Raw genomic sequence first — 24,966 nt, forward strand, 5'->3', positions numbered from 1 at the left:
ATAATAATAATAATAATAATAATAATAATAATAATAATAATAATAATAACAATAATAATAATAGTAATAATACATGGTAGCTGTACGGCGCATTATGCATACCACGGTACCTAGGCCTTCTCAGTTGACTGAGAGGGACTGAGGAAGCTTAGGACGGTACCCATTCTACAGCTAGTATGCTTTATACACTTTACAATCTATTACCTCAGCAGACTCCCGAGGTTTAGTTTTAGTAAGAGTTTTACGGCTCTTGCACCTTACGCAATAAGGTCGTATAAGTGCTGAAGATACTAAAGGTGTTACAAGAGAGTAACAAACACACAAAAAGAAGGAGGGGAGATAGAGACGATATATTTTTTTATAGGAAAGAATTAAGGAGCAATCCAAACCAGAGCACCCGCCAACCACCCACTTGAACACTCAGAAACATTCTTCGATCCCCGAAAACCATAATGGCCAATTAAGCTTTCAAACAATAACAAATTGACAAGACAAAACATTATTATGTATTTATTAATCAGTCAATCAGTTTATCTACCTGCGGTCTTTTAATTAATTTTTTAAAAAAATTCTTTTTTGTTCAAGTAGTCACTGTTCATATGCAGTGTCAGAGGAAGAAGTTTTTCTGATCAGACAGTTCTTAGAAGCGCCAAATTGATATAAATTCTTTAGTTGGGGGGGGGGGGATAGGGGGGATTCAAACCCCAAAAATCTTAAAATAGACAGTGCCTGGGTTATAAAATTAAATAATACGTGCATTGCGATGTCAACAACGGGTCTTTTATCCCGATTTACCGTCGTCCTTTGCCACTCTCCTTTTTTTATATTTGTTGCTTTCTTAATTGTAGCTCTAATCTTGGGCACTTGTATGACATTTACTTTTAATCTCTTTGCTATCAAATAATAATTGCTCAAACCAATCCACCCGATGTTACCAAGCTAACATTATATACCGCAAAAATGAGTTAAAGAACAGCGAATCTGGAGACCCTGTAGTGTGGTGTGTGGTAACGATAACTAAAAAAACCGCACTGGCGCACTTGGACATGCTGGTCAATGATCTTTCTGACTTTTATAAGAAATTTTTTTCATCTTACCTTGGCAATTAAAAGTCAGTTATATCATAACTATTGCAAATTAATGTATCATTCAAAGTTTGTCGAATATGTTTCTTAAATTTTAAGTTTTGCTCTGTTAATAAATACGGCCCGACTTCATGTTTTTTGTAAATAATGTCACGTGACTGCAAATTTATGCTGGCCGCTTCTTATTGTTTGTATGCCAGTTTGACAACCAACAGCCTAACTATCAACGAGCATTTGTACAACCATGACTGCACAATACTATCGTGGAAAGATTGCTTCACACATCCATACAATATTTCCTTAAATTAAACAATTTGACATGCTGCATGAAGTGTGATGAAAGCAAGGAAAGCTTCTTCGTTAAGTTCCTTTATTTAAAAACATATTCCCATTTGCAGCAGCACATCTTCAACTCATGCAAAAAGATCCTATACTTACTACGATCTTTGGCTGAGCTATGTGGTATTGCTGTTTGGCTTTTCATTAAAATTTTCAGTAAGGAGATGTTTCTGAAAATTTATAATTGAGAAATAATTATTATGGTGATTTTAAATAATACATTTACGCGTACTTGTAAATTTGGGAAACTGAATTTGGCAACAGCAAACAGGACGACAGTTTAAGAGAAAAGGAGAATAGAGAGGTTAAAAGAAACGAAGAGTAGGAGAGATAGGGGAGAGGGAGAGAGATAGGGGAGAGGGAGAGAGAGAGAAAGAGAGAGAGAGAAAGAGAGAGAGAGAGAGAGAGACGACGACGACGACGACGACTTATAATTAAATAACAACAAACACTCAAACGTACCTGGCCACAAGCTAAAAGGAGGGGAGACTACTGTGATTATAATTCCCGCCGACACTGTTTTCATGGTGTTGTTTTGTGGTTTTATTGAATTATAATTGTATTTGAAGGTAAGTTGGCCTAAATTGTATGCTTTGTTTTTTTGGAATGTTCCACAACCCATTAAAGAGTTCGTTATTGATAGACTGCAAACGATCCCATAGATGTAACTGCGATTTTCATGTGGTCTTAGTTCATCATCGCCAACCAGTTGCTAGATTCTAGATGTTGTACTGTCTGTATTGTAAAGCGGTCAGAGCCTGTGTACTTTATTAGGGGTTGAGCGCTATATAAATGTCATTTATTATTATTATTATTATCTTTTACTCACACACAAGTACTTGAATGCTTCATTTTACTCTTCCACATGTAGGCCTATCTATCACAACAAACTCACATGAACATCTTACTCGCATACATAGGCCTACCCTACACGAATTTCCCTGTTGTTTCTTCTTCTTCTTCTTCCCTGCTCTCTGCTTCTCCAACTTCGTTAACTTTTCTCCTCTTTTCTCTTCTTCCTTCTCCCCCCTTTTCTCTCCCTTTCTCTCTTCCTCTTTTCCACTTCTTCCTTTTTCTTTTCTTCTTCCAATTTCTTCGCCTCCTCCCATGCTTTGTACTTTGCCCGTAAGACATGTATGTAGGGGCCTTAGCCTAGGCTAGCCCGCTTCTCTGTGTTGAAACCTTAGACTTAGATAGTTCCAGCTTGCTGGTATGGGCAGGTTGACGAACGAGGGGGCAGGAATGAGTTGATTTTACAAATCAAGGTATTTTCTGTATGCCCCCTCGTTCTCCTTAGGTTCGATTTTGTGCCAATGGCAACGGCGGACCCAATAATGCATGTCTGATGCCATCCATCCAGTGGCAATGGTGTGATCAATTACACTGTCAAGGACAAAGCAAAAGTGTTGTCCTGAGGCAGTTTTTGGGGGGCTTGGGGTGTCACCAGAGTTTCATCTTCCAATGGTCTCAATGCCTGCTCAGGTAGACAATAGACATAGTCCTGGTTATCCACAGGATCCCGAGCTGGGGTCGAAACCAAACCAAAGGTAGCTGAAACTCTGCTGCAGGATCCAGGAAGTCCTCGGAGGTACATTCGATCCCCGAGAATTCCTGATCTGTGGTCGAAAAGTCTAGGGCATCAACTGACCACTCACAACTAGAGACAAGGGCAGTTGGGGGAGGGCCAGCAAGTTTTTCTTCTGAAACAGAAGCAGTAGGAGCAGGAACAATATCACAACATGTGGAAACAGTGGCTGGAAGAACATCATCACAACATGTGTATACATTGGACAGAGGAACATCATCATCATCATTACATACAACGGGATAGAGTTTCCTTCATCATATAAATTTGTTTCAAACATTAAAAAAGAAAAATCTAAAGTCGCTCATTTTGTAATGAATACGTGTCTAAATAGATCTATCTAGATCTATATCACATCATAGAAACTAAAAAATCTAAAGTACTAAGATGCCATCCATAGTCCGTCAAGAAATAGGGTGACCTTATTTAGGCCTAAATAAGCTAAACCCCCTCTCCCTTACCTTATTTAGGCCACCTGTGGCCTAAATAAGCTAAACCCCCCTCCCTTACCTTATTTAGGCCATATGTGGCCTAAATAAGCACTCCCCAAGAAATAACTATTTTTCAAGTCACGCTACATGTAAAAAATACGGTGACGGTATGGGGTACATCCATCAAAAAATTGTACCCCATATCGTCACCCCCCCCTACGGGCGCCAATGGTTACAACAAAGAGCAGCGAATGGTTTGTGGCGGTAACTAGACACCTTATAAACTGAATAAAAATGCGAAATGAATCCTGCGGGTACGATTGTAGAACCAATAGCTTATTTCCCAAGATGTATTGCGCATCTGCAAGCCGTAATGGCTGAACGTGGTTCTTACCTTTGGAGATGAAATGGATTATTTCTGCTCACACAGGTGTCTGATTCTGCTCAAAATTGTTGAACTTGAAAACAAAACAATGTTGAACGGAATTGTTTAGCAGACAGCATTCCAGATTATCGCATAATTGTCTGGTTGTCCAATTTTAGGCCAAATGCGTGCCAACTGATGGTATGACGTACGTGACGGTATGCCGTACATAGGCTATGGATCTAGTCTAGTGGCCAGTTATTGAGTTAGATCTAAGATCTAGATATAGATCTAGATAGATATAGATCTAGTGGCAGTGGTACCAGCTCCAGTTCACCGTGCCTCTAAGTAATTATAGTTTATTGTCAGGGTCCGTGTGTGTACCTCATACCATCATTATTAACATGTTTATTTAACTGGCTGGATTGTTCCGGACCACCCATCTGGGCCCGTGATTACTACGGGCACCTAGCCTAACTACGGCTATGCACTCCTAGTTCTCTACGCTACGTGCGGAGAAGAGGTAGATCTAGTTCCGGGGGGTCTTAGTGACTTCAGAGCGCAAGCCAGTGGCGAGGCAAGATGAGCGAAAGGTGGTGATTGAGGGTGGGGGGTGGATAGGAGGGGATTTAGGCCACCTCTATTCTCACCCCGAGTGAGAATGAAAGTGGCTATTCTCACCCGGGGTGAGAATAGAAATGGCAATAGAAATACGATCGACCTCTCACCCCGGGTGAGACTTGCCACAGTAGGCTATTCTCACCCGGTGTGAAACAAGACCTGGTTTTCCTAATTTCGAAATACTTTCTATCGATAAGGATGGTAAAATGGATAAGGCGGCACTATTTCTCCGAACGTTCGGGAAAATAAAGCTGGGCACTATTTCTCCGAACACTCTGAAATATCATCCTTTCCCGCAAATTTCGGATATTATATAGAGATCTATAATTATAGTATGGGCCTACCAAAGATCGCTCGAATACAATATGGTTCAATCGGTCCAAAAAATGTCCGCCGTAAATATTTATATAATAAAGAAATGCTACAATTCCAAACAGTTTTTCGCTATAGATATGACGTGTTGTCTATGAAGGGTGCTGCTCTTTTAAAACTTAAATGTGTTGTGTTCACTCGTGTGCTGTCTAGATCTAGATCTACGGAAGGTTATTGATAACGACACATAGAACTGGCATCTGCGTTTGTCACTGCTGCGACCAATGTACTGACACTGGCAAGCCCCTTAATGTGTGTTATTCCATAATTTACATGTAATATCCTGTACTTTAAAAAAAAATTACGCACGTTTAGGGTTAAAACTGCCAATCTTCTTCGGACAGGTGGACACACGCCCTTATTTGTTACGAAGTGTATACAGACCCGGTAACCGGGAACAAAGTCACGAAGTATACAGACCCGGTAGGGGAACTCTTTTGTGATTTCAGAAAGTTTCAGCGCCCAGACCCGGTAGTGTGTGTGTGTGTGTGTGTGTGTGTGTGTGTGTGTGTGTGAGCGAGAGAGAGAGGAGAGAAGTGCTAGCAAAATGTATATTATGACATGCCCCAGTTGGCAGGATGGAACGAGAGAAAGATAGAGTGGGAAATAGGTGGGGAGAAAGAAAGACAGAGACAAACAAAGAAAAAGAGAATGCAAGCGATACACAGAGACAGAGGAGAGAGAGAGAGAGATAGAGAGGGGACTGCTCGATTGAAATTATGACATTGTTGTTTTCTTCAAATTGTGATTCCTCCAACTCCAAAACGAAGGAAAAACGATCGTTCATCGAAAAGACATTGGCAATCTCTAGATCTAGATCTAGGCTAGCCTCGAAACTAGACCAATGATGTATGTCTGTCTGTTTAGATCTAGACCTAGACCATAGAATAGAGATCTAGATATAGGTCTAGATCTAGAAGAAGTCTACCTTAGTGTAGAATTCTGTGGTCTACCCTGAGCCAAGAGGGCGCTGAAACTTTCCGAAATCACAAAAGAGTTCCCCTACCGGGTCTGTATACTTTGTGACTTTGTTCCCGGTTACCGGGTCTGTATACACTCCCTATTTGTTAATGTTTGTTGTTGTTTATGGGCTGTTCTAATTTTGATTTCTTTCTGTTGTGAGACCTTTCTTTTTCACGTTTTTACACTCATCTAAAAATCTCATCTAGACTAGCTGTTGAAAATTGAAATAGATATAGACCCAAAAATTTGCTCCTGTGTGTGTGTGTGTATGTATGTGCGTGTTTGAGTATGTCTGTGTGTGGTAGTAAGTGGAGAGTGAGGGGTGTGTGTGTGTGTTTGTTTGTTTTTCGGGTTTTATTTCAGCCTTTATTCAGTAACAGTTCAAAGTATACAAAAATAGAAACACAGGATCCATTCACTCCAGGGCTCATGAGTCGTTCGTCTCTTTCAGTTTCACTCTTTCATTCAATTCCCGTGTTCTCTCCCGCGGCTCATCCCCGTCCGCATGACTTTCATACCCCACCCCATCCCTCCAGGCACACACAAAGAAAATCTCATTTGTTCCCTGCGAACCATGGACAATAATATAGGCAAAACACCGCCTGAGCTGCATTCCTTTTGTTCGTGAGCTGTGGACCAGGCCAGGGGTGGTCGGTGTCGTCGTGTCGTCGTCTTGTAGTTGCTGTCGCCTGTGGATACACTCGCACATTCTTTCTTTCACCCGCTCTTTCACTCACACTGTCTCTCCATCCACAGTTCAGCTCGTCATCCGTTCAAAAGTTGTCCACTAGTTATGTTTAGTTAGTGTGTGTACATGTGCATGATGGTGGTGGGTGTGTGGTGGGTGTTACTGAAGGTTGTCTGTAGGCGGGCTTGCCATGCGGTACGTGTTTCTTCCCAGACCAGGGGCAGAATGAAAGTTGGCGCCAAACTCTCACAATAAATTATAGGCAAAAAATCACGAGACCGGAAGCCGGAAACCGTTCGGAGAAATAAAGATCGGCACTATTTCTCCGAATGTTCGGAGAAATAGTCACTTCGAATGGATAAATGCAAAGAAAAGATTACGTTATAGCACAAAAGTAAGCAAATTTTATCGACTACAAAAAAGATGCTATGGCTTTCACTTTTTGAATCGAGCCAAACTATGGGGGTCGCCATTTTGTTTTGCCCGAAAGTTCTCGCAAGATCTACTCCTCCCCTCTTCTCTCTCTCTGTCTCTTTCTGAATACTGTCTATCGGTGTGGACGATCAAATTGACCAAAACAAAGTTAAAAAATGATGTTAAAACACAAAAGTAAATTAATTTGGTCGTGCACAAAGATGCTACGGCTATTTAACTTTTCGAATCGAGCCGAACTACGCGGGTCGCCATTTTGTTTTGCCCGGAAGTTCTCGCGTTACTCCTCTCTCTCTCTCTTTCTCTCTCTCTCTCTCTCTCTCCTCTGCCCACAGACAAAATTGTACGCTTTTAGTAATGGAACGTTTGTTCACGGCACAGAATTCTACAATTTTTCTGTTATCACAGTGTAGAATTCTGGGGTTTAGGGGTGAACGCAAAATTGGTTGGCCTAGATCTAGGCTATAACGGTGAACGCGCACCGGGTGAGAATAGCCAAAAGACTCGCCTACACTATTCTCACCCGGGGTGAGAATAGAGGTGGCCGGGTGAACGAATCGGTCTTTTTTTTTTTTTACACAGCTCATATTATGCAGGTGGCAGGTGGTCTGCTAATCTTCAATTTTACCTTTTTCTACAACAAAGTGGGAAATGTGGGGGGGGGGGGGGGGGGTATCAATGAGGCAACGGGCATCGGATCGGCAGAAAAGGTGTGGGGGAAACTAAAAAATGTCGGAAAATTGGAAGCACTGAACGTTAGATCTATAGAACGAAGACACTTCCTTTTTTCCGGACCTGAGTCCGAATGACATTTTTTCATATTCGGACTCGAGTCCGAATAAAGACAGCCAAAATATATTAGTGATTAAAAATGCAGGAGGGGGGGGGGGGGGTGGTGGTGGTAGATCTAGTGATCTAGATTTAGATCTAATCCTCCTTCGTCTTTACTTTACGGCAATTTTCGTGCAGTTTATTGTCTTTGTATTTACCGTGTTTCAATTTCAAGCATCAATGTTCTTAATCTTACTGTTCTGAGCATCAACATTCTAGATCTAGATATCTAGATCTAGGAAATCCGAAATGTCACCAAAAACACGTCGTTCCATGTGGGTATCCCAGGAAGAGATGACATCACAGTGCTGAAATTAGCAGCCAATCAGAAAGATGCGTCTTTTCTACGTTTAACGGCATGTGGGGTTGCCCCCCCTAGCCTGGAAACTTTAATAATAAATAATTTATAAGGTAGTGTTAATTGCGACATAGTGATGCTGTGACAACTAACGTGGTGGACTCGGAGCTCTTTTACGTTGATGATTAGAATCTAACTTCCAGATTCTAAATCTACCATTTCCGCTTCGTTTCCCAGCATAGTGGTCCTAGTATAATATAAGGCCACCTATTCTCACCCGGGGTGAGAATAACGCAGGTATTCTCACCCGGGGTGAGAATAGCGCAGGCGAGTCTTTTGGCTATTCTCTCCCGGTGTGCGTTCACCGTTATAGCCTTGATCTTGGCCAACCAATTTTGCGTTCACCCTAAACCACAGAATTCTACATTGTGATAACAGAAAAATTGTAGATCTAGAATTCTGTGCCGTGAACAAACGTTCCATTACTACTGTTAGCCTACTAAAAGCGTACAATTTTGTCTGTGGGCGGCAGTGGAGAGAGAGAGGAGTAGCGCGAGAACTTTTGGGCTAGACAAAATGGCGTCCCGCGTAGTTCGGCTCGATTCGAAAAGTTAAATAGCCATAGCATCTTTGTAGACAACCAAATTAATTTACTTTTGTATTTTAACATCATTTTTAAACTTTGTTTTGGTCAATTTGATCGTCCACACCGATAGACAGTATTCAGAAAGAGAGAGAGAAGAGGGGAGGAGTAGATCTTGCGAGAACTTTCGGGCAAAACAAAATGGCGACCCCCGTAGTTCGGCTCGATTCGAAAAGTGAAATAGCCATAGCATCTTTGTAGTCGATAAAATTAGCTTACTTTTGTGCTATAACGTAATCTTTTCTTTGTCTTTATCCATTTGATCATCCACATCGATAGAAAGTATTCCGAAATTAGGAAAAACAGGTCTTGTTTCACACCGGGTGAGAATAGCCTACGGTGGCAAGTCTCACCTGGGGTGAGAGGTCGATCGTATTTCTATTCTCACCCCGGGTGAGAATAGCCACTTCCATAATATAAATCTAATCTCCGCCTGACAAGGAATGCTTTCTAGATCTAGAGCAGGCATTCAAATCTTATGACAAATTTGGCGAAGCTTTTGCTAAGTTTAAAGATGAACATTTTTTTGCCTTTAGGAAGAAATCATCTGAAACAGTTGAGAAGGCGAACTTAACTCTTGTCCTGCGTCTGTGCTGAGATGCGAATCTTATCAGCAACCGATTACGTCGGACGTTCTGGGCAGGTCGCCGGGGTGACTCAGTGTGTACTGTTGGTGTACAGCGTGCGCCGGGAAACGTGTTTTCGCCTTGAATACCGTGGGGGTGTGTTAATAGATGATGAAAATAACGCTCTATCTTTCTCATAGCTTTCTATTTATAAAGTGTTACAAACACACGAATAACCCCTTCTCACAAGCTGATTTAATAAGACATTACGAGTTGTTACGCCCATTCGAATAACCTTTCTAGGCGCTGTTGTTATGAATGACCTGAGGTTTGAAAGGGGATAATATAGGTCAAATTACGAATGTTTTGCACTCACATTGTTCTTTGTACCTGCACAATGGTATTCAAAACTATCAAACAAGGTTATTTTTTATCATGTAGTATCATTTCATACAAAATCAAGCTCATTTTGAAAGATTTTGTATAGAAAAATGAAAGTCTTGTTTCCGGACTATCCTTTCGAGCTTCTCGCGTCTAAGTAGGTCAATTTCTTCTATGATTTCATTGGACGAACATCTAGAGCTACCGACTTGGCGTTTTTGAATGAGACGTATGCCTCGATTACGAACCAAAGCAGGCGGTTCTAGAAGAAAGCCACAGACGCACACATACTCAAGCAGACTGACGCACACACACTTGACCTGCATGAATGGGGATCCAACTCGGGACCCGAATTGCACATAAGATGATGCGCGGTGCGGGTATGCTGAGCCAGGCGCAAGACTGACTTGGGACCAGAACGTAGACGAGGTGCCGAAATAGGCTTATCGGGCGACAAACCCGGCCCCCACAAGACGAGGGTTAAAGTGTGTGGCAAAAATCCACGAAGACTTTCTGTACAATAGAGTTGACTTTATCTGTACACATTATAGACAGCCCAACTAATGAGGCAACAAATATTATAACAAACCATCAGCAGCATACAACAACAACAAAAACCACTAGGGGCAACAACAGCAACAAGAAGAGAGCTGTGACCGTCTTTGTTTGTTAGTTTGATGTGTGTGTGTATGTTGGGGGTCAAACTGTTGTCTTTTTTGCTGCTGATCACAATGGCCAATTAAATGTTGCAAATCAAATATTTTCCAAGAAAATTTAAGCCTAATTGCATTAAATTATGAAGGAAAACTAAACAGGGCTAACCCCCAGATTTTTTTGCTTGGGGTGTGGGGGGGGGCATGCCCACTTGAAACCCCCAGATTGGTCCAAAGCATGGAAATTGCTAGAGCTATGCATTTGATGAATTAGGCTGAAGTGTGATATAGTTCGAAAACCATCAGATATTTTAAAAACTAATAATTTGTGATGAATAAAAAGTGTAGATCTAAAATGTATAAAAATGAGAAAAGGGCTTGACTAACGGTACCTGAGCATGGGATGGTCAGTAGTGATTTGAAAGTAAAATAATATGTTAGACACCCCTTTTTCATCGAATGTTTTTCAGTTCAGTGCAGAGTGAGGAGTCAAAATGCCGTCAGGCCGACCCTCAAGGCGAGCCAAGCAACAGGCTGTTGCAGAGATGGAGGAGGCAGAGCAACCTTCGGAAATGTCCATGTAAGTTTATTTATTGGTCACCGATATTGTGGGTCGCCTTCTGATCACGTAGAGTCATCTGGCTCTTGTTTGGGTTATCTGTTGTCGGACACTGAAGAAATGATGTCATTGCGGCTATATCTTTATTTGATGGATCTCATTTCTCTTTTATTTATGAGATAGTACTGGTAAATATTGGTAGTGATAGTTTTCCACTCTAAACTTGCTTTGACTTTTAAGCTTAAAGAGTTATGTTATGTTCCTGGCGTTCTTTAGATGTCATTCCATCAAAGAGACTACAGCTGTACAGTCATTCTGAATTATTTCAAGCCTTTTCAAACACTTGAGAATTGTTTTCGAAAAGCTTGCTGAGCTAATTGATTTGCTCTCACATTACGTTCAAAGTCTGTTAGCACTGTGATTGTGTTTGTGTTCAGATTATGTGACATTGCCAGATTGAGTAAATCAGCTGTTCAGTACAAAATAAAAGAAACTTGGGTGAAGGTGATGAATTGTAAAAAGGATGGGTTGGAATGTGTTTAGATTTTAAAAGCAGAAGAGGTAGTTGTTAAGTTGAAGTTAAATGCCCTGCCTGTTTTCATAATAAAGACATTTTCAGAAAGGATCAGTGAAAGGACTTGCATTTACGGCAACACTGACAAAAAAGGTTAAAGAAATAAGGGAGCTGAACACACCAGAACACCCACACACCGAGGCGATGGCCTCTTGTATAAATATTTAAAAGCAAGTTTTACAACATTTTAACTGGTGATTTTAAAAAAAAAAATTGTTCCTTTGTTGTACACATTGTTGTAAGAAGACTCATTGTGGGTGGTTGGAGGGTGCTCTGGTATGGTTTGCTCCTTCTTTGCTATCAAACATCTATTGTCTTTTTCTCCCCTCCTTCTTTTTAGTGTTTGTTACTCCCTTGTAACACCTCTAATCTTCAGCACTTATATGACTTTATTTTGTTGCAAGTGCCGTAAACCTCTTACGAAAAAAAAAAGACTCTTCAAACTTTTTCTTATTTTTTTTCTTGTAAAGGCAAGACCATGAATCAGACAGTGACTTCGAAGAGCCAAAAGCAAAAGGCAAGAGGAAGAAGAAGGAAGATGGTTACCAGGTTTGTGTTCTCATGCTGGTGTTTGCCCACTTGTTTGAGTGGTTGATGAAACTTATGAAAAGAAATATATGAAAATAGGACTTCTTTTCTTTCCATCTGTTATTCACTGTTTATCTATCTTTCTTCTTCCCTGCAGTACATGACTGTTATTGTCACATTGTGTCAGTGTGCATCTTTACTCAAACTCAGAAAGCCAACTCAAAAAGGAAATCCCTGTAAAATGTGCCTTATTTACAGAATCTTGTATAGAGTGTCTCTTATAGTGTTTACGGGATAACTTGGCGGTATTCCACCGCCTTTTCCTCATTTGTCTGCGGGCGATGGAGGGTGCCACTGGTAGGTCCTACTTCTTTTCTTTCCCTCTTTTGTTTCTGTCTGTCTGTCTTACTGTCCCTCCCCGCTCTAAATGATCGTTATTGTGTCGATGTGCTTCTCATTACTCAAGCATACAAACAAAAACAGTTGACTTTTTTTCAAACTGGGGATCGGTTAAATGCGCCTTATTAACTTATTTACAGGATCCCATGTTGCTTCTCCTGTTGTGTTAATGGGATCAATTGTTCATATTCACTGTCTTTTTTCCTTCTTTCCTATCAAACATCCATCGTCTTTATCTCCCCATCTTCCTTTTTGTGTTTGTTACTCTCTTGTAACACCTCGAGTCTTTTGCACTTATATGACCTTATTGTGGTACAAGGGCTGTAAAACACTTACAAAAACAATTTTCCCCTTTTGTCAGGCTCCCAAGAGGAGGAAGGCCGACTCTCACGCCAAGTCTCGGCGGGCGCACCAGGAGTCTCTGGACCAGGGAGACGGCAGCCTGTTTGAGACGGTCAAGGCCGGGAAAGCTTCTCTACAGGTGGGTGTGCTGTTTCTGTGATGCTATTTTTAGATTCTCCAATTGTGTGTGCTGCCTTCTCCCACAAGGGTTTGTTAAAAAAAATTTAAGTTGTTTTGTTTTAAAGGTGTTTTTACACCACCATCAACCCAATTTAGATGATTTAAGGCGGCTTCCAACCTTGCCTGTCAGGGCCATCGGGCTGAGATTTATATAATCCTTTATTATTAATATTATTATCATCACAATCATTGAAATTAAAAAAAAAATTATTATTATTATCTTCTTCGCCATAATGATAACTATTATTTTTATGATGATATTTTTATTTCTTCTTCTTTGTTATCATCATTATTATTGTTATTATTATTCAGGCGGTGGTGGATGACTGGATAGAAGGCTACAAGCTGGATCGTAACGCAGCGTTGCTGGAGCTGATCCAGTTCTTCATCCAGTGCTCCGGCTGTAAGGGGAAGATAACTCCGTACATGTACACCAACATGGAGCACGCTGAGATCATCCGCAAAATGACAGAGGAGTTTGATGAGGTAAGTAATGATTTGCCATTGTTTTTGTTTTTTTAATATTTAAAATTTTAAGAAAAAAACTTGCTGTTATTTCAACTGAAACTACCCACTTGAATGCGGGTATATATTCAGTGTACAGTGGAGTCCACTTATAACGAGTCCGGAAAAAACGTCTGTTATAAAGACACTATTCTAAAACCCGTTTTTTTTCTCCTCTTTACCTTTGTAAATAAAATACTGCTATAGCGCTATCAGACAAACACGCGAGTCGGTTATAGCGGAATATTGCTGCTGCTGTGCACACTACGTAGGCAAAACTTCGCCAGTTCTGAAACTTGTTGATAATCTTGCGAAACAAAGAATAGGAGAGCCCACGTGAGTCAACAATGAAGGCCGGAGCTACTGAATAGGGAGGGTGTGGCATGCACAGACAAACAGAACGCATCGCATGATAAGCCAGCGTAAGCCTAGTTTAGATTATCGAGGCCTACCATGCCTCTCACTTCTCCGATGCGGGGATGGAGAGGTCACAGCAATGTGATGGATGGAGCGAATGTGTGACGTGCGCAAGCAGACAGAATGCACCACAGGGTGGGGTGGGGGAAAACACAGCGGGCGAGTTAGCCCAGAGCCCTTTTTTCTGATCGCCAACGCCGAGCTGTCAGTCCACATGGCTAGATCTAGCACTGGAGAAAAAAACCTGATTCGATTTTTGATCAAGTAAGACCTAGAGGTCATGTTGAAACAAAATCATCATCAGAGGAGATAGCAAAAGGAAATAAACAGAACACCAAACTCCTAGATTAGGCCTACTTTACAGTTTCCCTTGAATTTATTACTGGATCCCTAATAGCGAGAATCCTGCTATAACGGACATTTTGCTCCGGTTCCCTCCCTCTCGTTATAACAGGATTGCACTGTATTGTATTAATATCCAGACATTTATATTGTTTTCTTCTAGCAAAAAGAAGGCACAGTGGGTGGTTTGTGGGTGCTCTAGTGTAGTGTGGTTTTCTCCTTTCCTTCTTTCCTATCAAACATCTATCATCCGTATCTCTCTTCCCCTACTTCATATATATTTGTATTACTTTCGTGTAACACCTCCAATCTTCAGCACTTATATGACCTATTTGTGTTGCAAATGCCGTAAAACTGTTTCTAAAACTAAAAACCGCGGAGGAGCTTCGGATTCGGTACTTAGGTTTGTGTGTGTGGTATTTTCTTTTCTGACTGAGCCAATGGTAATGCCAAACATTCACAACTGAAATGAAAGCCGCGTCTACGATTGTGATTATTCGTCAGGAAAGCGGCGACTACCCTCTGATCATGACGGGCCCGCAGTGGAAGAAGTTCAAGTCGTCATACTGTGAGTTTGTGCAGGTGCTGGTGCGTCAATGTCAGTACAGCATCATCTACGACCAGTACATGATGGACAACGTCATCTCCCTACTCACCGGACTCACCGACTCACAAGTGCGCGCGTTCCGACACACCAGCACGCTGGCCGGTAAGTTTTTAGGGGTTTTTTTGGAGTGGGGGGAGATTTTTCTTTGCTGCGCGCATGTGCCGTCACCGGGCTCGTAGTCGTGAAGTTGCGGGTTTGGGGGTTCAAGCCGCGGGCCCAACGTTGTGTCCTTGGGAAAGGCACTTTTTCACAAATCTTCCTCCCAGGTGGGAATGGGTGCCCGGCCATAGACAGTGAAAGATCTTTTCAGTATGTTAGTGTTTTAGCTCCTATAAATGGCTGCTGGCACTGTATGCTTCCCTGGAAGTTGAGGTTGTTTTAGAATGCTCTCAGGTCTGCTGGGGTAGTAGTATAGATGGTGAAGGACTTACATTATTTACGGTCTTGTACAGCCAAGAAAAATTTCCCTCTGGAATAATAAAGTATTATCTTATCTTGTCTTATCCGCAAGTGGGAAATGGAGCTTTTGAATACTCAGAATGTTTGGTATAAGTGAAAGGCAAATGATTTATTTGTTGTGGAGAGAAACTGGAGTGCTGAAATTGTGGAAAAGTTTTTCTTTAAGTCAAATGGTCTAATTTGCTATATTACACAAGCCATCTTAATCATTTATTCTTCTATTTTGCTACAAATTTATTTTTTCTCTGCAGATGCATTGGTCATCACTAGACATTGACGTATGAACTAATATTATTATTGTAATTGTTATTATTATTATCATTATTATGATCATCATTATTATATTATTATTATTATTATTATTATTATTATTATTATAATATTGGGTGCTTCTCTTTCTTCGGAAGTGGCTTCATACATAATCTAAGTGGGTGGTTGGCAGGTGCCCTGGTGTGGTTTGCTCCTTTTTTTCTATCAAATATCTATTGCCCTTATCTTTCCTCTTTTCTTTGTATGCTGCTCTCTAGTAACACTTCTAATCTTTGACATTTATATGACCTAATTGTGTTGCAAGTGCTGTAAAATTCTTACGAAAACAAGTCTTTAGTGGCACAGTCCCAGCACTAAATGACCATTGTGGTGTCGGTGTGCTACTCTTTGTGTTTCTCTGTGTGCGTGTTCTGTGCGTGTTTCACCATGTGTGTGCTAGATCTTTACTGTTTCTTTTGTCAGCCATGAAGTTGATGACAGCGCTAGTGGACGTGGCCTTGAACTTGAGCATCAATCTGGACAACACTCAGCGCCAGTACGAGTCGGAGCGGGCCAAACAGCAGAACAAACGGGCCGGGGACCGACTGGAACTTCTCATGCAGAAGAGACAAGAGGTATGAAAATAACAACATACACAACGATTGTCCGGAATAGAATAAATGAGTAATAAATAATAATTAAGGCCTAGAATGTCTATATATTATATTTGTGAAAGTTTGTCACTTTGGTCGCATAAAACTTCCGAACCACTTAACTTTCGATTTTTGACAAAATTAACGGTGGTTCAGAATCATTTAAAGGGTGCACAGTTATATTAAGGAGTCTGAAGTCTCTGTAGTTTAATTTTCAGTTTTTTATTAGTTTCGTGTAGATCTAATCTTGTGAAAGTCTGTCTTCTAAGACGCCATTGTAAACAGGTGAGGCTTCCATTCACAAAAGCAGTGCACACTGGTTCCACAATGACTTGACGATCGATTCTTTTGAGTCCGTGTAATGAATAATTATAATAATACAGTCTGACAGGCGCATTGTGAAATCTTTTCATTACATGCGAATTTCTTTATGCACATGTTTTGAATTGAAAGAGTTAATTTCTTCAGAGACTATTTTTGGGTAATGAAGAGAGCACTGGATAAGCTCAGAGATTTTTTTTTTGTGTGTAGTGGAGGGAATATTAGTCCGAAGATTGATTATAAATTCAGATACTTGAAAAAATAAATTGGTTTGAATAAGATTTGTATTCTGGTTTTTATTTAATGTAAAAAAAAAAAAAAGAGGATATTCTCAAAATTAGTCAAGATGAAAGGTCTATTTTTTTTTTTTGGGGTGGGGGGGTTATGTCTCATGTCCTAACCTGACGTTCTGTCTTTTGACTCCCACAGCTGGAGGAGAACCAGGCAGAAATCCGCAACATGCTCACCTACATCTTCAAGGGTGTTTTTGTTCACAGATATCGGTAAGTTGGAATGTTTGCTCTTTTTCTTTTCTTTTTTTCTTTCTTTTTTTCTTTTTCCTTTCCTTTCCTTTCCTTTCCTTTTTCTTTTCCATTTCTTTTCTTTTGTTTTCTTTTGTTTCTTTCTAGGGTTTTGTTGTTGTTTTTTTGTTTGTTTGTTTGTTTGTGGGTTAAGTAAATGTTATTACCACTCCATCAACACAATTTAGATTATTTAGGAGGCGGGCTTCCGATCCTGCCTGCCTGGGTGAGCCCGGGCTGAGAGGGATGATAAAACATCCCAGAAGAAAGACCGAGATACTTGTTGAAAATTTCCTCCCTACTCAGGAATCGAATTCGAGTCTCCTGCGTGTGACAGCAAGGCACCTAACTGCTACACCAGTGACGCTGGTTGTTTGCTCCTGAACAGTGGTACCTTTGCTTATTCTGTAGCATTGCTATGCATTGCTGATATTTTTTATTGTTAATTGGCTTGTTTGGACTTTCAGTGTATTTTTTAATGCCTTATGACATTTTTGTTTTTAGTATTTGTTCTTGGTTCATAGCTTGGTATCAAGTTAGTCTGGATGGTTATAAAGATTTTGTTTTTAGTCTATTTTATTTCTGCGATGTGATGTGGCGTTTTTATGTTTTATCATAGCTGCCAACCGGTGAGGTGTTGTTTTCTCCTTCTTTCCGTCCAAACATCTTTGGTCTGTGTTTTTCCTTTTTGTTTTTTTGTTCTTTTTGTTTTTTTGTGGGTATGTTGAAATCTAGTAAGTGGGTGGTTGGTAGGTGCTCTGGTGTGGTTTGCTCCTTCTTTCCTATCAACCATCTATCGTCCTTATCTCCCCTCCTTGTATTTTGTGTTTATTACTCTCTTGTAGCACCTCTAATCTTCGGCACTTATATGACCTTATTGTGCTGCAAGTGCCGTAAAACTCTTACTAAAACTTAAATAAAAAGAAATCTAGTAACACCTCAAATTCAGCACTTGTATGACCTAATTGTGGTTTGCTCCTCCTTTCAAACCAAACGTATTTTGTCCTTATTTCTCCTGTTTTAAAATGTTACTAATGACAGCTAATGTTCAGCACTTGTATACCCTGACTGTGTTGCAAGTGCAGTAAAGCCAGTCGAAGTAAGACTTAAAAAGAGTCTGGGTTTTTATTTTCTTGGGTTTTTAAATTTTGTTTTGTAAGCTATGTTTTGTCGTTTTATATGTATACGTTCTGAGCCACCCCTGGACATTTTATGTGTGTTTCTGAAAATGTCAGCTGTGTTCTCTCCCCTGTTACAGAGACACGCAGCCAGAGATCCGGTCCATCTGTATGGCGGAGATCGGGGTGTGGATGAAGAAATATCCCAACATGTTCCTGGATGACAGCTACTTGAAATACGTCGGCTGGACCCTCTATGACAAAGTAAGTCTTAAAAAAACAAATATGGTTCTTTGTTTTCTTTTGTCAGCTTCAATATATATGACAAAGATTTCCTTCTACTCCTTGGTCTTGCTATGGTTTGTAGAAAAGTGGTCGTGTTAGACCTGATTGAAGTCTTGCACAGTGTCTTTATAATATAATGTAACAAAAGAGACAAGGGAGGAAATGGGAAGTGGCTGTTTGTATGGGTGATTGTCTTATACAGGTATCCGTTTGTACAGTTGATTGTCTTTTACAGGTGGCTGTTGGAACAGGTTGGGCCGTATTTCCATTATGATAAGTTCTCTCGATCACTCGATGTCATGTCTCTTTCTCTTTGTCGTTCTGCAGGTCGGGGATGTGCGCTTGTGCTGCCTCAAAACCCTGGCCCCACTCCACGAGACTCCAGATTTGTCTGGGAAATTGGAGCTCTTTACAAACAGATTCAAGGTAAGGACTTGTGGTGGGTGCCTGGTCTTATCTCTTGGCGGTGCCTTGTCTTGGCACAAGACTTGAAAGAGAAGCATAAACGACACATACAAAACTTTCTCTGCTGTATAGGCTTATGTAAATAAACTAGGCTATGAATTAACTATAACATTTCGGTAGAGATACGTTCACTTGTATGTTCCCTCAAAAAATTTTGAAATCGACTTTGCGGTCATCCTGATGATTTGTTGGAATTGTTTTTGTTCCTGATTTCTTTATTCAGATTCTGATTTTTTTCCCTTGAGATCCTGATTGTTAGTTAGATTTCTTAGAGTGGCACGTCTCAGACCTGCTCTCTAGTCCTCTCTTTTTATTAAAAAAAAAATCTACAAAACAAACAAAATAACCCCCCCCAAAAAAACAAAAAACAAAAAAACAACCAACAAACAACCCCCAACAATACAAAAAAATCCCCAAAAGCTCTCAATAAACACCTCTCATCTTCAGCACTGATATATATGACGTGCAGTGTACATTGACTGAGAAGCCCACCCATTATCGAGGAGAAAAGTGGTTGTTTTATACAGATGGTTGTCCTGCATAGGTCTGCCGTGGTAATAGTATAGATTGTAAAGCACATAGAGTTTGCTGTTGAGCAGGAATATGCACTATACAAATGCTGTCTATTTTTATTATTGGGGTCCTTACAATGTAAAAGAAAACACGAGGGAGGACATTAGAAGCTATTGTATAAACTAGTGATTGTGTTTTATAGGCGGACACTAGAGCAGGTTCAACTATACATGTGTTGCAGTCGCCATGAAACTCTTATTTATAGTAGAACTGAAGTAAACGGTTTTTGCTTTGCTCCGCGCCCCCCCCCCACCCCTCCCAGGATCGTATTGTGGAGATGACATTGGACAAGGAGTACGATGTGGCTGTCCAGGCTATCAGGCTGGTCATACATGTACTGAAGTAGGTTGTTGTTGTTGTTGTTTTGAAGTCGTTGTTGTTATTGAAGCTTTCTGATTCTTTTTTGTTCATCAAAGGTTTGCGTAAAATTTGGATATTTTTTTTTCCTCGAATTCCATTTCATTCAGGTTGTATGATACTTCAAGTAAATGATGTGAAACTACACTTTTTTGTTGTTGACAATTCTCGCGCTGCTTAACCCTATCCGTACGCTTTGGGGTCATTTTATACCCCCGGGGTTGTATTCTTCACATTTTAGAAATCTTCTAGTGCAAAGATCTCTTTTAAACTTTCAGTATTTCTCAAAAAGTCATTTTGACAGACTGCTATGCAAAACATACGGATCAGATTAAGGAGTAAATTTCCTGTTTGGAAAGTGGTGGCACAGAGTTTCCCCTCGTCGCATGGATACAATAGTAAAACACGACGTACGGATAGGGTTAAGCTTAGTGTATATGTTGTGAAACACCCATGTGTGTTTTCGCAATACACATTTATTTGCCACAGTTGGTTTGTTACTTAATCTCAGTTCACTAGGGTTCTGAGGGGTCGGATTTTTCCCCCCAAGTGGGTGGTTGGCGGTTACAGTTTGCTCCGTCTTTCTTATCAAACATCTATTGTCCTTATCTCACCTCCTCCTTTTTTGTGTTTGTTGCTATCGAATAACACCTCTAATCTTTGACACTTATATGACCTAATTGTGTTCCAAGTGCCTTAAAAGTCCAAAGCTAAAGCTCCCCCCCCAAAAAAAAACAACCAACCTCTGACATTTAGAGAGGATTCTAAGGAGAACTCCTAATTTTGGTCATGCCTACGTACATCGTTGAATTTCTGGTTGTGAATGAAGCATGAGGAGAAACTTTCCGCTTTGCTTCCCCACCCTCTCACCAATGATGATGATGAATAAAATATGGTGAGAAACTTTCTGTTTCACTGTCACCCTCCCCTTCTTCTCTTCCCCCCCCCCCCCCCTACACACACACACACACACACCACCACCACCACCACCAATGATGATGATGATGGATAAAATATGATGAGAAACTTTCCGTTTCACTGTCTTTCCCCCTCCCTCTCCAGATACAGTGAGAACGTGCTGACAGACAAAGACTGCGAGAACGTGTACGAGCTGGTGTACTCGTCTCACCGCCATGTGGCGCAGGCGGCCGGAGACTTCCTCAACCACAAGCTCTTCAAGCGCGACGACGATGCCCCGCCCGTGCGCTCCGCCAAGGGCAAGAAACGCAGCCTCAACACACCTCTCGTCCGAGATCTGGTTCAGTTCTTTATTGAGAGTGAGGTGAGAGGTTTGTTAGATTTAGGGCTGGGGAGGAGGGGGTGTGTTGAAGGAGATTGAAGGAGTGGAGGGGGTTGGGGGTTGGGGTCTCAAATAAATTTAATACCGTTCTTTTTTTTGGGGGGGGGGGGGGGGGGGGCTTGGGGTGTCAGGGATCAAAGTAGACAAGAAATGGAGTTATAATCTATATTTAGTTGCTTTTTTTTGTTGGTGTTTTTTCTTTGTTTGTTTGTTTGTTTGTTTGTTTTTTTTTGGTGGTAAAAAAGAATGGCGTTTTCAATTTTTTCTTTTTTCTCTCTCTCTCTTTCTCTCCCTTCTCCCCCTCCACGCTCCCTCTCTCCATCTCTCTGTGTCGGTGTGTCTAGCTCCACGAGCATGCGGCATACCTTGTGGACAGCTTGTGGGACATCAACGACATGATCAAGGACTGGGAGTGTATGACCGACCTCTTGTTGGAGGAGCCGGGGAAGGGAGAGGAAGGTGAGACCTGGGCCCGATGGTTGAATGAATTTTTAAAAAACTCATTAAGTTTTGAAGCGTAGTTTGTTGAATTAATGAAAAGTTTGAGGGGAAGGGGATTGAAGGTGAGACATTCTCAAGATTAAAAAAAGAACCTATAAAATTTTGTGGCGTATGTTTGCAAGTCGTTTGGTGGATTAATGGGGAGGGGGGTGGGGGTGGAATGTGAGGCGTTTGCTGGATTGAAAAAAACAACCCATAATTCTGTGGTGTAAGTTGTTCGCATGAAGTTTACCGAATTGCTAGTTTGATTTTTCTTTCGAGGGCAAGTGTGATTGATCAGTGGCCGCAGTGATTGTCTTGTTGTGCGTGTGTATGTTCTTTTGTCAGACTATTGTTGTATGTATATATAATATACAGTCGAACCTGCCTTAATGGAAACCTGTGTAAAACGGAAACCTGTCTTTACGGAATCTCCCCGCCCCCCCTTGATATATTCCTATTTAATTACCTGTATAAAACGGAAACCTGTCCAACGTGGAAACGGAAAGAAAAATCCGCTCCCTTCCGAGGGTTTCACCTGTCTAAGACGGAAAATGTCTAAGACAGTATTTTTTCCCTGCTCCCTTGCGATTCCGTCTTACACAGGTTCGACTGTATTTGAAAAATTGTTAGACCACTCTAGTAACACCTCAAATCTTCAACACTTACGAGACCTGATTGTGGTTTAAGTGCTGTAAAACTTCTGACTAAAAGTAACTGAATCCTTCTGTCCCCTCTGTGTGTGCGTGTGTTGTGGCGGTCAGCCCTGGACGACCGACAGGAGACGAGTCTGATCGAGATCATGGTGTGTTGTGTGAAGCAGGCCGCCTCCGGCGAGTCGCCGGTGGGCAGAGGTCCCAACAGGAAGGTAAAGAAATCACATGAAAAAAACTTTAAGGGGGGGGCTACACCCTCAAAATCAAAATTCGGCTCAAAATCATGGAATTTGAGTTGTAGGCATTTTTAGCTTCCTCAGCCTCTCTTACAACTATTTCATGGCATAAGAACCCCCCAAAACTGTATTTTTTCCCATACCGGGCATGTTTGTAACCGCCATTTCCTCATATAGTCATTATTTTAATTTTCTTTATCGGCCGTTTTCTCAAAACGCAACTTTTCTCTGTACTTTTTTTAATAACTCCACCATTTTTCATCCAATCTTCATGAAATTTTCACAGAATGAAGAGAAAAGGTAATACTAAAAATTTGTCTGTTGAATGTTTGATATATGGAATAGATTTTTGTTGGTGGTGTCTGGAGTGTGGATTTTCACGGATTTTTAGCAAAATTGAATGCTACCTCAGGAAAAAATTCATTAAAATGTTTCTAATTCGATTAGGAAAAAAACAACAGACTAATTTTTAGATCTAATGTTTGTGAACATGCATGCTAAAAAACAATCGATTTCCATGATCGATAAGTGCGGTATTCATTACGTAAGACATGTCAATAAAATCCAATATGGCGGCGTATCCATGGAAACGAAACTTTTTTCTCAAATTTGATTGCGGATTTTAAGACTCCTTACTATGCTTGTTATATGTGTGAAATTTGGTAAAATTCGGTCCAGTAATAAGCGAGATAGCCTCCAGGTGTAGCCCCCCCCCCATAAAATGTTGGTGATTTTAACGCCACAATCACTTGATACAGCTTACATCATTCAGGAGGTGGGCGGAGAAACCGAGATATTCCATAAAGATTAGTAGAAGATGGTATATATCTCTCTCTCTTTCTTTCTTTAAAAAAATTGTTCTTTTTAAAGATACAAATTTGGGGCAATAATTATGCTTGCCAACTGTCCAGATTTTTCTCTCAACTGTTCTGGATTGGGCAATCTGGAACTTAAGTGCCTTATCACATACACTTTTCTCCCTCCGAGACCTGACTTTGACAACACACTCAACGGAACATTACAGCTAATGCAGCAAACCTGCACTTATCACTACATGGCATAGGACAGAAGGGCGAGAGTCCAGCTGTTGCTGGATGGATAACAACAACAACAATCACATACCCTTCAACAAAACCAGTCCCACGTGAAGTAATTTTGTTTGGTGTATGTGGACTGTGAGGTAACAGCTTTGGTGTCCCTTATTAGGTTTTGCAAAAGTTGGTAAGCCATTAAAAAATTGAACATTTTCCTGCTTCACTGTTACTATTGACACTTAAGATTTAGTGTATTGTGCTACGTTTTTAGTTTTTTAAAAGAAATTTATCATTTTAAAAATTATTTATTTTATTTTGGTGGTTTGTTTCTCTCAGATGTCGGCAAAGGAGTCGAAGCAAGTGATGGAAGACAAACAGAAACTGACGGAACATTTCATCTCAGCGCTACCCCAGTTGTTGCTCAAGGTGGGAATTGTTACAGAACTCTTTGTGTGTTCCTCCCCCCCCCTTTGGTAGCTAATAGTTTTGTCTGAAGTCGTGAACGTTGTAGATGTTTTGAATACATACTTTTTAGTTTTCTGTGATGTATTTGGTGATCGTTGGCTGTCACACTAGTAGATTTTGTTCTTTTATAATCATTCCATTATTTCTGTTTGCTTATCCTGTTTTTCACCTCACAAATGACTGTTGAAAGGGCCATGTGCTTTCTTTAACTCTGTCTCTTAGATGAAAGATGAATTTTTTCAATAAAAGCTGTCTCACTGGTAGATTCTATTTCTTAATATTCTGTCTATTATTTCTGTTTGCTTGTCAATTGACTGTTGAAAGGGCCATGTGTTTTTCAAACATGGGAAGTTGTTTTGTATACTAATTGTGCATTTTCTGAATTGTGTTACAATTGTAAAGAAGTAGATTGCTGGTGAGTGTTCTGGTGTGGTTTGCTTCTTCTTTCCTATCAAACATCTATCGTCCTGGTCTATCGTCCTTTTTTGTGGTTGTTACTCTCTTGTAACACCTCTAATCTTCAGCTATTTTATTACCGTATTGTTTTTTAAGTACTGTAAAACTTACGTAAACAGACAAAAAAAGAACAGTTGTAGTGAAGAATTAGTTTTCAGAATTCATAATTATAATTGTCTTATCATCTCTAATGAGAAAATCATTGGTCTGTGTTTTCAGTTGTTGTGTTCTATTGAAAGACTCTTTGGAACTGTGTTTGTTATATGTTTTATGTTTGTTTGTTTATTTATTTTCTTTCTGTTCCAGTATTTGATGGACCCAGAGAAAGTGGCCAACTTGTTGCAGATCCCGCTACATTTTGACCTGGACATCTACACCTCAGGCAGGCAGGAGAAGGTGAGGGTGGTTTTTTACAAGCTCTGCTTTTTTGGGGTTTTTTTTGAAAGGGTTGGCAAGGAAATCTTACACAAGGGTTGTTGGTTGGCAGGTGCTCTGGTGTGGTTTGCTCTTTCTTTCCTATCAAGATCTATTGTCCTTGTCTCTCCTTCATCTTTTTTGTGTGTTTGTTACTCTCTTTTTTGTGTTTCTTAGCATCTCAGATCTTCAGCACTTATATGACCTAAGTGTGTTGTAA

The 24,966-nt window shown here is 40.5% G+C and overlaps 1 protein-coding gene across 1 annotated transcript in view; it reads left to right on the forward strand.

The window, feature by feature from the left end:
• Positions 1–1,889: 1,889 nt before the first annotated feature.
• LOC101859351 (cohesin subunit SA-2) overlaps positions 1,890–24,966 on the forward strand; it is a 56,563-nt gene continuing 33,486 nt past the window's right edge. The window contains exons 1-16 of the mRNA XM_005104506.3: positions 1,890–1,993; positions 10,723–10,832; positions 11,856–11,934; positions 12,674–12,793; positions 13,147–13,320; positions 14,602–14,806; positions 15,896–16,047; positions 16,816–16,889; positions 18,166–18,289; positions 18,638–18,736; positions 19,611–19,690; positions 20,768–20,987; positions 21,350–21,464; positions 22,250–22,353; positions 23,748–23,837; positions 24,639–24,728. Coding sequence (XP_005104563.1) covers positions 10,747–10,832; positions 11,856–11,934; positions 12,674–12,793; positions 13,147–13,320; positions 14,602–14,806; positions 15,896–16,047; positions 16,816–16,889; positions 18,166–18,289; positions 18,638–18,736; positions 19,611–19,690; positions 20,768–20,987; positions 21,350–21,464; positions 22,250–22,353; positions 23,748–23,837; positions 24,639–24,728 — 1,812 coding nt within the window. The 5' untranslated portion in view covers positions 1,890–1,993; positions 10,723–10,746. The remainder of the gene's footprint in view (positions 1,994–10,722; positions 10,833–11,855; positions 11,935–12,673; positions 12,794–13,146; positions 13,321–14,601; positions 14,807–15,895; positions 16,048–16,815; positions 16,890–18,165; positions 18,290–18,637; positions 18,737–19,610; positions 19,691–20,767; positions 20,988–21,349; positions 21,465–22,249; positions 22,354–23,747; positions 23,838–24,638; positions 24,729–24,966) is intronic.

This window comes from Aplysia californica, unplaced genomic scaffold (genome assembly GCF_000002075.1).
Source record: "Aplysia californica isolate F4 #8 unplaced genomic scaffold, AplCal3.0 scaffold00422, whole genome shotgun sequence".
NCBI lineage: Eukaryota > Metazoa > Mollusca > Gastropoda > Aplysiida > Aplysiidae > Aplysia > Aplysia californica.